Genomic DNA, 15,842 nt, shown 5'->3' with positions numbered 1-15,842 from the left:
TCCATTTTTGTTCTATCATTCCTTTATTTCTAGCTCATTAACTGCCTTCATTGCAATATCTGACTCCAGGCTTTCAAATCTTATTCCTGACATTTCAATACTAATTCTTCCTTTCTTATGCTGCCGTCTCCCTCTTTTCTGGTATCCCAGCCCAGTGAGTTTGTAGACCCACCATAAGGTATGGAACCTGATGAGACTGTTAAGTAGCACTGCTACATTTGTGGGTGCTGGTGTGACCACTGCAAGTGCTGCAACTGGTACACATCTGCCTTGCCAGCCAATCAGCACCCACACCTGCCCTTTAAAGCCAGCAGCACAGTGGCTCTGTAGTCATTCATGATTTCACTGTGCTCTTGTGTTTATCTGGCAACATATCATTGTTTTGTTCTGCATTCACTACATTTTAGGTTTTCAGTTTCAGTTTACCTGTTTGACTTATTATTCTGCCATGCTGTCTGTGTTGCCTGTCCTCTAATTTTGTCCTCCTGTTTACGCTTGGTGACTCGCTGTTGAACTCTGGGCCTTTTGGCCAGTTTCTGTTTCTCGACTCATTCCTGATCATGTCAAATTACCAGGCACTATATCTTTGTTCTGTAGTCTCATACCCATAAACGTTCTCTTCTCTTTTGATGAAAGAGACATGGTTCAAAAAATATGAGCCGTGATGTTTTCTACATTAGTGACCCAAAACATTATGACCATTTGTTTAATATTGTATTGGACCACCTAGTAACATCCTTCCTTTCAATTGCTGCAAGAAACCATTAAAATGTCCAAACTTGAAAAATATCACATTAAATGCAATTTTTTTTAGCAATGACAATGCTATTATGGTGCAGCTAATAAATGCCTGATAAGGAGAATTGTGCAATAACAAATTGTGTTACACATCTGTTTCTTGTAGCTGCTTAATGAAAATGTGGCTCACTGAAAAATATGGCTTACTGTAAGAATATTGCATCTAGGAATCATATTCCTGGTTTTTGTCTTTCAGATATGAATATTGCCTGGTTAACTTATATCCATTCATTGGTTTATTTCCTTCATTTCACATATAATATTTTTATGTTTCCAAAATGCTGAAATTACAACTGTTCAACATAGCAATATTCATAAACAACAGTCATTTCACTCTCCTGCCAAGTACATACTCCAACTTAAACGTACAAGAGAACAGAACATATTTCGGCGGGAGAACACCCCGCCATTTTCAAGGCAGCTGCAATGGACAGGCAACGTACATGCAAATTTAAAACCTTGGTTCTTGGACTGATGCAGGAAAGATAACACACACACTGAACACTAGTGCCACCAAAGATGATCGAAGTCAGAGCTATCGATAGTGAGACTACGAATTCGCAGGTGAGGTAGCGTTGACTCTGTCCCTCTGTGTTTTGACAAGGGGGAGAGCCAGATTCCAAACAGAGTTTAAACAAACACCTCCATCCCTGTTAACAAGGTTGCTTGCTAATTTAATCTCAACTGTTTCCTTAATAGGACTGTCCCAATAGCTGGACGTGCATGTCAATATCTCGGTGTTATTATATAACATGGGGTGACCAGTATCCAAGCAATGTTCGGCAATAGTAGATCTACTTGGCTGCTGTGATAGTGTGTGCCGTTTATGCTCAGTACATTGGTCCTCCATGGTCCTGATAGTTTGACCAACATATGCCATGCCACAGCTACAAGGAATGCGATATACACCTACCTTATGCAGACCAAGATCATCCTTAACAGAACTCAAAAGCACTCTAATTTTAGACGGAGGTCAAAAAACACATTTCACATTGTATTTCTGTAAAATATGACCGATCTTATTGGAAGTGTTTCCTACATAAGGCAAAAAGGCAGTAGACTTAGGTGTCGACTCAGAATTATGATCAATCACCCAATTTACAGTTGGTCAATAGCGCAATGCACATTCAATCTGTCTATCACTATAACCATTTTGACGAAACGTAACTTCCAGTTGGAACAGCTCAGCTGGCAAAGTCTCAGCATCGGAAACGACATGTACCCTGTGTACCAAGGCATGAAGTACCCCTTCACGCTGAGCCGGATGGTGATAACTATTAGCCTGTAAGTACAAGCCAGTGTGAGTACATTTCCTGTAGACTGCATGTCCCTATGATTCATCATCCTTTCTCCTAACCAACACGTCAAGAAAGAGAAGGCAACCATCCTCTTCCACCACCATCGTGAAACAAATGTTCGGGTGGATCGAGTTCAGATGTTCTAGAAAGGCATTCAAATTCTCCCTACCATGACGCCAAACAACAAAGTTATCCAGTATGATATCTCATTCTGGAAACATCCCCCAGGCTGTGGCTAAGCCATGTCTCTGCAATATCCTTTCTTCCAGGAGTGCTAATTCTGCAAGGTCGCAGAAGAGCTTCTTTAAAGTTTGGAAGGTAGGAGATGAGGTACTGGCAGGTGTGAAGCTGTGAGGACGGGGCGTAAGTCGTGCATGGGCAGCTCAGTTGGTAGAGCATTTTTCCACGAAAGGCAAAGGTCCCGAGTTCGAATCTTGGTCCAGCACACAGTTTTAATCTGCCAGGAAGTTTCATATCAGCTCACACTCCGCTGCAGAGTGAAAATCTCACTCTGGAAACATCTCCCAGGCTGTGGCTAAGCTATGGCTCCGCAATATCCTTTCTTTCAGGAGTGCTAGTTCTGCAAGGTCGCAGAAGGGCTTCTGTAAAGTTTGGAAGGTAGGTGACGAGGTACTGGGAGGTGTGAAACTGTAAGGACGGGGCATGAGTCGTGCTTGGATAGCTCAGTTGGTAGAGCATTTGCCCATGAAAGGCAAAAGTCCGGAGTTCGAGTCTCGGTCCGGCACACAGTTTTAATCTACCAGGACGTTTCAACAAAGGTATCGTTAACATATCTAAAGGAACAGGCGGGTTTCAAAGGCGCTGACTCCCATGCACGTTCCTCGAAGTCTTCCATAAACAAATTTGTGATCACAATAGACAACGGACTACCCACCACAACTCCATCTGGCTGCTCGTAATACTGGTCATTGAATAAAAAGTAAGTGGATGTCAATACATGCCAAAAGAGATTAGTTAATTCAGCACCAAACCTAGCCTCAATTAACATCAATGAATCAGACAGAGGAACACGAGTGAAGAGAGAGACCACATCAAATATCACTAAAATATCAGAGTCATTCAACTGCAGTCCCTGCAAACGACGTAAAAAATCAGATGAGTTCCTGATATGATGTTCACGCCGACCTACTTGTGGACTCTATAGAGAAGCAAGATGCTTGGCTACACAATATGTCGGAGTGCCGATATTACTCACTATAGGACAGAAAGGAACCCCTTCCTTGTGAACCTTCAGAAGGCCATATAACCTAGGGGGAACAGCACTATAGGTGTTAAAACTCTTGATAGTGTCCTGTGACAAACCACTTTTATTCAGGAGGCTGTTGGTCTTTCTCTCAACACTTTTGGTGGGGGCAGCATCGACTCTATGATACGCTGAATCAGATAGTAAACGCTGCATCTTTTGTACATAACCCTGTTTATTTAAAACAACGGTGGCATTGCCCTTGTCCGCAGGTGAAATAACTGGTTATCAGGATCAACTTTGAGAGAGTGTAAAGCAGCCCTCTCTGCTGCTGTTACATTACTCTTGGGTGGACGAGCCCTAGTCAACACACGGCATGTCTCTTCCTAACCTCCTCTGCAGTGTCAGGATGCAGTTTGCAAACTGCCTCTTCAATTGAACTAATAAAATCAACTACTGGCAAACTCTTTGGAGTTGGTGCAAAATTTAAACCCTTCCCAAGCATGGATAAGGTTGTGTCGTCAAAAGATTTCTCTGTGAGATTTGTCACAGAACGTCGAGATATAACGTCAGATTCAGTGCGTTGAAAACATTCAAACTTTGCCAAATGCTGGGCAGTAATGGAATTGTATTCCCAGTCAGCTTGAGTCCATGAGGAGGCACCGTCCAACCAATCCCAAGTGTAATCAGACAATTCCAATGCAACCATTTAATGAAAACGAAACAATTTTTTGGAAACAGAATCCAAACGTCGACGAGTGAAACAAATCCTTTCACGAACAAGAGCCATGCCAGCAAGTTGCTTGATGCAACTGATGGCAGGAGAATTAATATGGTGCACAACCTTGGCAAATGTTGGGACATGATTTTCATCATGACACATCAATAAAAACGACAAAGCGCATTGCAGTCTAACTCGACAGCAACGAAGTTTATCCAACTTACGTAAACACCGATACATTTCCCCCCCGTAGAGGTAAACAATGTGAGACCTGAGCTTCTTCTGACGTATACAACTTTCATATCGCTTTCGGGAATTCAGCTAGGCAACACTTTCAGCAACAGAGGTTTTAAATTTGCATATACGTCGCCTGTCCATTGCAATTGCCTTGAAAATGGTGGGGTGTTCTCGCGCCGAAATATCGGCGGTCGCTGAAAGTGTTCCCTGGCTAAATTCCCGGAAGTTATTTAGAAATAATTAGCTTAGTTGAAAAAGAATTTGACGTACTGGAAGAATATGGTATCGACAGAAAAACCAGGACACTTATACAACAGACGCTTACAGACACTACCTCCAAGATTAAGTTCATGGGAGAAATTTCGGAACCCTTCCACATACACACAGGTGTCCGACAAGGAGACGGGCTCTCACCAATCCTGTTCAACATGGTGTTAGACAAAATTATCAAGCAGTGGGAGGAACAAGTTAAAGGAATACAGCTGGGAAGAACACGTGAAACCAAAACAATCATAAAATGTCTGGCATTTGCAGATGATATAGCCATACTCAGCAATAATACACAGGAGGCAAAGGAAGCACTGGAATGCTTGCATGAAATAGCAGCCAAAACAGGTTTGCAGGTATCTTACGAGAAGACACAATATATGGAACGACAGACCAACAATGTACACACCATGCATACGGTATATGGATCCGTAGAAAGAGTCGAAAAATTTAAGTATTTAGGGGAGTACATACAAATGGGAGGATCAAACAAGGCGGCTAACATGGAACAAACGAAGAAACTCCAGAAGGCATACAAACTCACATGGTCACATTATAATAAGAAAAGCATATCGAGGCAGGCCAAACTTAGGCACTACAAAACAGTTGTATTACCAGAAGCATTGTACGCGTCAGAAACAACCACAATTGGAGCATCAGGCATCATAGACACAGAAAAAATAGAACGCAAAATTCTCAGAAAAATATTTGGACCAATTCACAGAGATGGCGCATGGATGAAGCGACCTACCAAAGAGCTGTACCAGCACACTGACAGACTAACAGACGCGATCAGAAAACGCAGATTAACTTTATATGGGCACATACAGAGAATGGACAACAACCGACTTACAAAGAAAATTTTTGATGTAGTAAACAGCTCAAGCAAGAAAACAAATTGGTATCATGAAATAGACGAAGACTTAAGGCAGATAGGGATCAACAGGCAAATGATAGGAGACAGGAAATACTTCAGAAACAAAGTTAGGAGTGCAAAATTTATTGTAAAGGAGAGAAAGAAGAAAGGAACATTATGGACAGAGCAAAGGAAACAGGAGCGCAGCCAAAGGATGAAGAGATTTTGGGAAGAGAAGAGGAAGAAAGGAAAGAAGTGAAAATTGTGTCATCATGTGATTTTCGAGTTCAAACACTGTCCATAAGGGCAACAATGAAATGAATGAATGAATGAAATATATTTATGTTAGAGTCAATGTTTAAACATAAATCTTTAAATTTGAATACAAAGAAAATAATATTTTACAATTTGTTGTCTCAGAAGTTAAAATTTATGTGATATCCAAGAAAATGTCTGTGTACTGGGTACTCCAAGAGTTTGTATGTATTGAGTGCTCTGATCATTTAAGGATACTGTGAATTCTGGCTTGTGGTGAAAATGCCAGGTGTACATGTATGAAATGCAAATTTCAGACAACAGATGTCACAATAACGCAGTTTGCGCTGTAAGGATTTGACACTGTGCCATTTTGTTATGTCATCAACAAGTGTCAGACATGCATGAGTGATAAGTTGGAAAAGTGCATGAATAGTGTTGTGTAGTTGTGTTCAATATGTTGAAATTTATACTGAACACAATACCATTTGTGAACAGCTTTAATTTTTTGTTTTCATTTGAAGAAAACTGCTGCTGAATCATACTGATTATTTCAAGAATTGTATAGTGAACATGCTCGATCACATGTAGGAACGATGTTTTCAGTGTTTCAGAAATGGTAGCTTTGATGTAGGAGACGAGGAACATGTAAAACCGCCAAAAAAAAACAAAGATGTGGAATTGGAAGCATTGTTGAACAAAGATGATAAGCTGATTTTCAAACTCAAAAACTCACTGAGCAACTAAGCATTAGTCAACAAGCTGTTTCCAGTCAGCTATGGGAGATGGGAAAGTTTCAGAAGACCTGTGGATGGGTATTGCATGAGTTGAACGACAAGTGAATAGAAAAGGGCAAAAACACATGTGACATTTTGCTCACTTGGTACAAAGGAAAGTAATTTCTACATTGCATAGTTACAGGGGATGAAAAGTGGATTTATTTTGAGAATCCCAAGTGCAAAAAATCATGGGTAGACCCAGGCACACCATCCACATTGACCACAAGATCAATCACTTTGACAGAAAGACGATGCTCTGTTTCATGCGATCAGATGGGCATGGTCTATTATGAGTTGTTAAAACCTGGGGAAACAGTTAATCCTAAATGTTACCAACAACAATTGTCTGATTCGAATCATTCGCTGCTTGAAAAAGAGGGCACAATATTAAAAGACGCAACACAAAATAATTTTTCTTCATGACAGTGCTGCTTCACATATGACAGAACCAGTTTGTAACATGCTGGAAGCACTTGGCTGGGGAGTTCTACCCCATGCAGCATTCTCATTGTTTGCATCAATGGGTCATGCACTTCCTGAGCTGCGCTTTGGTTCATACAAAGATGTGAAAAAATGGCTCGATGAATGGTTCACAGCACAATGGGAAAATTTTTACTGGCACAGTATTCACAAATTGCTCAAAAGATGGGAAAATGTATAACAAACAATGGGGCCTACTTTGAATAAATCACTATTTATCATTCTTCTAAATTTAACATGTTTTTTAGACAAATCTGCATTTCATACTTGTACACTTGGTAAGGCCATTGACCAGTTCCATTACAACCTTTGGAATATGGTACAGTAGCAGTTCCACTTGGCATGGATTCGACAAGTCATTGACAAGTTTGTGAAGGCTTGTGACACCATATGTCAATGCACAGATCATACAATTCTCATAAATGTCAAGCCAATGATATGCAGTTGTAGAGCTGGTACCCAGTAAAGTCTAAGATGTGTTCCGTTTGAGTCAATTAAGACAAATTTGGAGGCCAAGGTAACAAAGTGAGTTCACCGTCATGTTTCTCAAACCACTGTAGCGCAATTGTGGGTTTGTAATACGGACAGTCATCCTGCTGGAAAATGCCATTGCCATCATTTGCCTGTAACGCTGCTAGGTGGCATTATCTCATGTTGGACAGTGGCCATAAAGTTCTGGTTCATTACTGTATGTGCCTGTTTCTGTTGTTGCTTAGCAAGTGAAGATTTTGAAGTAGACTAGGCATACTGCCATGCAGGAGGTCCATAACATGTTCACATAGTCCACAGCTATAGCGGTGCCCTCAATTACTACCCCAGATCCCACAGAAGCCCAAGTGAGTGTGCACCATAACATAATACTGCTCCCACCAGCTTATATCCATGTTTTGAGCAGCCATTTGTCCAGGAAGGTGTATCTGAATATGACCATTGACCTGGTATCACAATAAACAAGATTGCATGTAGCACATTTCCATTGGGCCATGGTCCAATGGAACTGAAGGTGTTGTTGGGTCAACATTGGAACACATAGGTGTCATTTACTGTAGAGCCCCGTGCTCAGCAGTGTACGTTGAATATTGTACTCCTAAACACTTGTGCCTGCACTATTACAGTATTGTACTCTGTCGTCAGATCTGCCATGTATCTCTGCCTGTCCTACTTTACAGAGATAGCAGGCGTGGATGTCCGACAGCCTGTCACCTGTTCGGAGTTTCACCATCCTTCAGCCACTCTCCATACATGTTACAACTATAGCATTTGAAAAGACAACCAGCTTTGCCATTTCTGATGTGCTTATTATCAGGTGACAGGCCATAACAATCTCTTCTGTAAAAGTCACTTATGTCAGTGGATTTCCCTGTTAGTGGCCCATATTGTTGATTGAATGATTGACCATTATCTCTGGTCCACTTTTAGACTTTCCTTATCACATCATTTGTCCGTAATGCTGCTAGGTGGCATTGTCTCAAGTTGAACAGTGGCCATAAAGTTCTGGTTCATCACTGTATGTACCTGTTTCTGTTTTTACGTAGACTAGGCATACTGCCTAAGTGGAACATAAAAACTGCCATGTAAACAAAAATCCTCTTATTCTATTTTGAAGTTTCTTCCTCACTCCTTTGCAGCCTATAGATCTTCATGATTAATTTTTATGTTTTGAAAATAAGAAATTCATAGCTAATAGTTTCCCGTATCTTTTGGAGTAGTAGTAGTAGATACCTGAAACTTTTTATATATTTGAATATAGTTCCTACTTTTATTTGTTTGTATGATCTAGATCTTGCTTATGAATCAAGAAATTGAAAAAAATTGCCTGATGTTAGGAATTGCTTTGAATTTTCAGGACTGACTCCAAGAAATCTCATTATTGCTGGAGATATGATCACACCTGCAGATGAGGTGGAAATTGGTTATTGCTTGGGACTAGATCCAGAAATTGAAACACTGGAACTAATTTCTATTATACCAGTTGAGTGTGTTAATCTTAGTGTTTTCAGCAGAAGGAAAAGGCGTACACTCAAAGCTCATTTTTGTAATTCTGTAATTAAATATTATGAACTTGGAGGCTCAGAACATCGTAAGGTGAGTTACCAACGTGTCTTATTCCTTCTGTGGTCAATATTTTTTCTAAGAATTGTGCGCACCCTAGGAAAGGATTACTGGTGATTTCACTGATCACATACAGAGGTTGGATAAAAATATGGAAACACTGAAAACCCATGCTTAATACAGTGCAGGAAACCTGTTAGCAATGAAAACAACTTACAGTGGATAAATACAGGTACTGTGCAGTTTTCAAGGGAAGCTTATACCATTCTTTCTGAAAAATAGTAGCAAGTTCGAGTATCAATGATTGAGGTAGGTAGCAATCACCCACCCTTCTTTCAGTAGACCACAAAGACTCAATAATATTGAGATCTGGTAACTGGTGGCCATGGGAGATGCAGCAATTCATCCTTGTGTCCAGAAAACCAGTCCTGAAAGATGCAAGCTGTGAGAGCAGGGACTCTGTCTTTGTGGAATACAGGATCACAGTTGCGAAACAAAAATTGTACCATGGGATGGAGCTGATGAACAAGAATGGTAACGTAACCCTTGGCAGTGAGGGAGAAGTTCGGGTTGGTTACACTAAACAACACCCATTTTGCAATAGTTAATTTATTCACCTAAACACAAGCAAGGCTCACAAAGAACTGACATGGCGGAACAGCCCAAAGACAATGCTCAGTGTCCAAAGACGATGCTCAGAGTCCACAGACGAACGCATATCGATGCTGGAGTCGACCTCATCGGCACCACATAGCCCCCCCCCCCCCCCCTCTCACTACGGATTACTCTTGAGAGGCCAGGGGGGGGGGGGGGTGACTAAGGTGTTGGCAAGGTTGGTCCGCGGGAGCTGGACCAAGGTCAGCTTGATGGCATCATCGGGGAGCTGTGTGGGTAGATGTAGTGAAGGAAGGTTCGGCTATTGAACCTGGAAGTCGTTGAAGCAAGCCGGGCGTCGTGGGCATGCTGGGCGTGCAGCGACAGGTAGGCCGGCGGTTTGCGAGTGGAACGGAGCGACAACGACGATGTCTCCGGTGGGCGTGGCGAACACACGAAGCATGTCCAGGTCAACGTCGGGTGGGAGGGGAACACATTGCACCAGGTGGCAGGGAATGGTGGAGGTTGTGTCATGAGCACTGGATGAAGAGAAACACACGACAAACAGTGTACCATTGCGCAGTATTATTGAGATGTTGTGGATTATGTCCGGGGAGACAGGCACAAACACTTCGTTCAAGATGGGGGGGGCGTGAGAAACCTCGACAGGGCGAGGCAGGCGACGGTGGAGAGGTCGAAGGGACCGGCGGCGAGGTTGTGATCGTAGGTAAGCTCAACACGGGGAGCGTGTAGTCACTTGATGGAGTGCGTGAGACCGGGGTAGAGCGCGAGGTCAGAGGAGAACTCGACGATTGGAGCTGAAAGTCATTCGATCGAGTGTGTAAGTCTGATGTGGAGGGAGTGGTCGAAGCGTCATGAGCCACGACAGTGAGGGGCGTGGTCGTGGCATGAAGGGGGGTAGAAGAAGGCTCGACATGAGCAGGCTTAAGTCTGTTGAGAGAGACTGTAACAGCTGAATCTTTCATCTGGATGTCATAGGTGTTGGCTGAGCGCCGGAGAACTTGGTACGGGCCGGTATATGGAGGTTGGAGGGGAGCACGGACAGTGTCATCTCGGAGCATGACGTACTCACAATTGTCCAGAGATTTCGGGATGTGAACCTTAGGGTGGGAATGGCTGGTGGGCGGAGGAATATGGAGCTTGATGAAGTGGCGTCTGACACGGTCCATGAAGGAAGGTAAGTCAGACTGAGGGAGAGAAGCGGAAGGGCTCACAAGTTCGCCAGGGAGAACAATGTTCTGGCCGTATACGAACTCAGCTATTGTACCTTTGAGGTCTTCCTTATAGATTGCACGAATGCCGAGTAGCACAAGGGGAAGGGCCTCTGTCCATAGAGAGTCATGGCATCGAAGAGCCACCTTGAAAGTGTGTGCTAGCACTCGACTAGCCCGTTACTTTGTGGGTGATATGCTGTGGTATGGATGCGCCGGATGCTGCAAATGTTACAAATCTCGTTGAACAGGACTGACTCAAATTGTCTGCCCTGGTCAGTAATGATGATAGCTGGACATCCGAAATGCGATACCCATAACTCGACGAAAACTTGAGCAACAGTTTCTCCCGTAATATTGGTGAGGGGGGCAGCCTCGACACAGCGAGTTGTTCGGTCGATAGATGAGAGAACACAACGAAAGCTGTTAGAGGGGGGGGGGGAGGGGGGGCGACAATGTCAATATGAATATGTGGAACGTCCAGGAGGGATCGAAAAGGCGCCGAGGGGAGGTGAAGTGTGCTTGTGTGCTTTGCAGCGTTGGCACGGGACGCAGGAGCGTGCCCATTGATGGCAGTCCTTGTTGACATTTCTCCACACAAAGTGCTCTGCTACGAGGTGGGTAGACACATGAACACCAGGGTGGGCCAAATTATGCAATGCGTTGAAGACAGCTCGACGGAGCGTGGTTGGGATGAGGGGGCGTAGCGTGCCCGTACTGTCGTCGCTCCAGATCTCACCAGAAATGCCAGGGAAGGTGGTGCGGATGAAGTATAGTGAAGAAGTAGAGTCTGAAATCAGGTTTTGTGTTTCCTTGTTGGCGGGTTGGAGGTTAGGCAATTCAGACAGGTCTAACAGTGAATGGACGGCGTCGACTCGTGAAAGGAAATCAGCAACTATATTGTCAGCACCCTTTATGTGTCTGACATCAGTGGTGAACTGAGATATGAAGTCCATGTATCTGAAGCGGCGAGGAGGTGGGTCAGCTGACGGGTTTGTAGTGGCCGCAGCCAGGGGTTTGTTGGTCCATTAAAACATACAAAGGGCGTCCCTCAACGTCAGTCTTAAAATGCTTGATCGGTTCGTAGACCGCGAGAAGCTCCCTGTCAAACGCGGAATATTTCCGTTGTGCATTGGTGAGCTTGTGCGAGAAGAACTGCAGAGGTGAAGTTTGACCGTCGATTGTCTGGCTAAGGACAGTGCCGATAGCAGTATTGCTCGCGTCTGTGGTGATGAAAAGCTTCGCATTGGGATGAGGATGCGCCATGGTGCAGGCCTTGTCAAGAAGATTTTTGAGGGCAGTGAAAGAGTCAGTCATAACAGGGGTCCATGGAACGGGCCGAGGTCCAGAAGTGTTGGTGCCTGCCAAGGCGTCCATCAGTGGAGCCTGAAATCCGCAGCCCGAGGTAGATGTCGGCGATAATAATTAACCGTCCCCAGAAAGTGACAGAGCTCTTTGAATGACGAAGGTGTGGGTAGGTTTAGTATTGTTTGTGCTTTCTCAGTTACAGCGGGTTGATGTAGCTGCAATTTGTCCTGGTTGGTCGTGATGCCTGCTGCCACGAGAGTCGTCATAACAGATTGCACATGTCGAATGTTGTCCTTGGCGGAGGAGCTGAACACAAGAAAGCTGAATTTTAGGTTGAATAGCACTTCGTTGATGAAGCGTTGCGTTTTTCAGACCGAAGGACATGAATCGAAACTGAAATAACCCGATCAGGGTGGTGATTGCTGTCTTCTCGATGTCTTCAGGTGCCATGGGGATCTGGTGGTAGGCTCGTTTGCATTCAATGACAGAGAGTGTGGTCACACCTGCGAGGGAACTGGTGAAGTCGGCAAAGTTGGGTATGGGGTAGGTGTCCATAATTGTTGATGCATTTAGTACGGTAGTCTCCGCACATGCGCCAGGACCCGTCTTTCTTGGGTGTCATATGTATGGGCGAAGACCAGCTACTGACAGAGGGTTCAATGACGCCGGAACTTAGTAGTGCAGAAATCTGATTTTTATGGTTGGAGAGGCGCTCGGGACAAGGTCGACGTGGTTTACTAGAGATCGGGGGACCTGACATGAGGCAAAGCTTGTGAACCGTGCCGTTGGTGACGACGGAAATGTTGCCGGCGGCACGGGAGGTGGTTTGTTTACAATTTGTGGTGGGCGGGGCGGGCGAGGCGAGCTCATGGTGCTCGGAGCCACTCAGCAGATCCGACGGGAGCCGAGGTGGCGAAGTGTACCAGGAGTCAACGCGACAAGATGGCCGTCGACCGAAGCAGTGGCACCGTGGTTGGGTGAGCTCGGTGGAGCTCGTGAGCCATTAGTGAGTCCATTGTCCGAGGGCGCGGCCTGTGGCAGCACGGTCGTGGGCGAAACGCTTGGTGCGAGTACACTGTTTGTGTTGTCAGTGGCAGTTGCACGGCGGCATGCAGGAGCCGAAGTTGCATAGTTTGAGGTGCTGTCCGCGAGGGGTGGGGTAGGAGCCGTCAGTTTGGGAACATGTGACGCTTGTCGTGCATGCACACTTGTGTCCAGCCAAGTGTCAAACACTGCCGTGTAGGAGGGTTTGGCCCTGCGGAACTGTCAGTACGCGTTATGGCAGTCTTGATAGCACAGTTGTGAGGCGTAGCGGGAGGTAAACACACGGAGGCTCGTTTGCTGGGATTGCAAGCAGAGTCAGCGCACTTACTGACCTTGCTTTGTCCTTGCTGTAGTGTCTGTGATTCCTTTGCTGCATCAGAGAGCTGGAGCTGTGTTTCGTGGAGCCGGAGGGAGAGCACAATGTTTTCCTTGCATAGGCGAGCGATGTATTCAAGCTCGACAAGGCACTTGTGCCTGGTTTCTTGTAACGTTGTCGACAGAGACGAGCATGTACAGATGAGATGAGCCCGGACCAATGTGTCACGGGAGGGCTTGCTCGATGGAGCACAGGGGAAGTGAGTCTTGGATGTAACATGGTGTTTTGCACTAGGTCCGGTGAAAGTTTGTGGAGTAGCAAGAAGTCAATGCCTAATATAGGTCCATCAATTTTGCACACTAAAATAGTCCACTCGAGTTTGTAGTTTGCGGAGAGTGAGACGACGTGGGAAGTTGAACCCGAGCATTGTAGTTAAGTTGAATTCACAGCTTCCAGTGAAGTATGATGAGGGCGGATGTTCAACGACGCTAAGGATATAGGCAGCAGTGAAACATTGGCGCCTGTGTCCACTAGGAAGTGGTATCCCGATGAAATGTCTAATGTAAAGTCGTCCGCAATTATCCGGTCATTCCCGGACAGAATGGAGCACTGGGGGGTGCCTGTCATGTGCCCAGGTGGCGGAGCCCGGACCTACCTGCGATTGGCGTTTGGGAAGTAGCAGGGTGGTCTGCAGTTCAGTGCCACCTCACCGAACCTTGTGTGGAAGTAACAGTACGGGTAGTGCAGTTGCATTTCCTGTGGAAAGTTCGTTGCCAGTGGCAGTGGCCGAGGTTCAGTGGCTGCAGCAAGTTTGGTTGCAGAAGGGGGCGTGACTGTGGGCGGAGCCAGTGACATCCCAGTTGCTTGTTTACTGCTTCCCGGAGCGAGCAGATCAGTCGGCACAGTATGGTCCTGGCCGCGTCCTGATGCAGGGTGATGAGCCTGAACCTGAGACTTGTCAGGTAGGCAGTGGCTGGCGAAATAGAGCAGTGATGTATCGCGTAGCTTGTCAGCAATTGTCATTCTTTGCTCGACAGGTTCAGGAGACCTTTGAGCCAGAACAAAGCGGATGTGAGGAGATAGTTTATCTGACCAGATGGCAAGGAGAGCTGAGTCAGAGAGTAGATCAGCGTTGACCAGGGCATGTAGTCGTCTCCAGAGCTGGGAAGGTTTGTAGTTGCCTAGTTGCTCGACGCGGAGCGGTTGCCCTATAGTTGCATCAGTTGAGCGTGCAAGTCGATGTAGAACTGTCTTTTTGGTTAGAGTGTACTGGGAAGATGAGTCCGGGGTGTCAAACAGGTCAGCAATCAAGTCCTCCTGAGCGTTCAGGTGGGTGATGAGGCACAGAAACCTGGTTGACTCGTCGAGTTTGTAATGGTCGAACACTTCGTACACAATTTTGAACCAGGTTGTTCCTCTGTCGGGATTAAATGGCGGCAGTGTCGGAAATCGTTGTAGAATGTTTGGAAGAAAAGGTAGAGTTGAGTTCGTTAGGGCACCGCCTGAATCGAGCTGTTGTTGCTGTAGTATCCCAGGAGAGTGTGCCTTCAGCGGATGTGGCAACGACAGCTGTTCGGGTGGCAGCGTTGTGGTTGAGTGCGATCCGTTGCGACGCGGAAGGCCGACATGGGTGAGACACCGTAATGTGTCGATTGTGGTTGCGGAAGCTCAACATGTTGCGGGTGTGTTCGGATTGACGCATTGCGGAAGACCGACGCGGAAGAGGCACCGAGATGTGCCGAGAACGGTAGCAGATTCTCGACTGGAGCCGGCGCAGGGGCGACAGGTGAGAAAAAGTTCAGAGTTTGAGAACGCATGTTAGTCCGCAGAAAACTTGATGTATGATCATGATCAGAGCCAGGGCCACCTGTGTTGCAGGCGAGGCTGCTGAGGTGCGGGCTGTCCAGAAGCACAGTGTGGGAAAAGATGTCGAACGTGGGACAGAATGTGTGAATGTGCACTGTTCATAGTCACTCCACTCAAAACGGTGTGCGGATAAGGTGAATGTTGTGGCACAAAACACTGAGGCATAGCAGAGGGACGGAAGTTGAGGTCAGGCACAGATAACGAAGTTATTGTTCCTGTTGCTCGCCGAGGTATCAAAGTAGGAAGGTGTGTGCTGATGCTGAACCGAGGCAGGTGCGGGCATGGTCGGATGCTGCGGAGATTGACCTGTGAATGAAGCAGTTCCGGCCATGTGGCAGGTATCCGTGTGGTACTGCACGGATTTCGGTGTGGCAAACCATTGTCGTGGCGGTAGTAGGTTGTCCGATGAAGCATTTGCAAAAATTGACATTGGTCTTGCACTGCACAGAGATCTGTAAGAGGTAACTGCACAGTAGATGAGGGAGGGCACATGTGCTGGGAACAAAGGTGTTTGATAGCCGGAGTCATGCACACT

General features: G+C 45.7%; 1 protein-coding gene across 1 annotated transcript in view; it reads left to right on the top strand.

The window, feature by feature from the left end:
* LOC124606051 overlaps positions 1-15,842 on the top strand; it is a 285,569-nt gene that overhangs the window by 25,183 nt on the left and 244,544 nt on the right. Inside the window, exon 2 of the mRNA XM_047138011.1 lies at positions 8,742-8,980. Within this exon, the coding sequence (XP_046993967.1) occupies positions 8,742-8,980 (239 nt within the window). The remainder of the gene's footprint in view (positions 1-8,741; positions 8,981-15,842) is intronic.

The sequence above is a fragment of the Schistocerca americana genome, chromosome 3 (assembly GCF_021461395.2).
Source record: "Schistocerca americana isolate TAMUIC-IGC-003095 chromosome 3, iqSchAmer2.1, whole genome shotgun sequence".
Lineage (NCBI taxonomy): Eukaryota > Metazoa > Arthropoda > Insecta > Orthoptera > Acrididae > Schistocerca > Schistocerca americana.
This window is presented reverse-complemented; position numbering and strand designations above follow the sequence as displayed.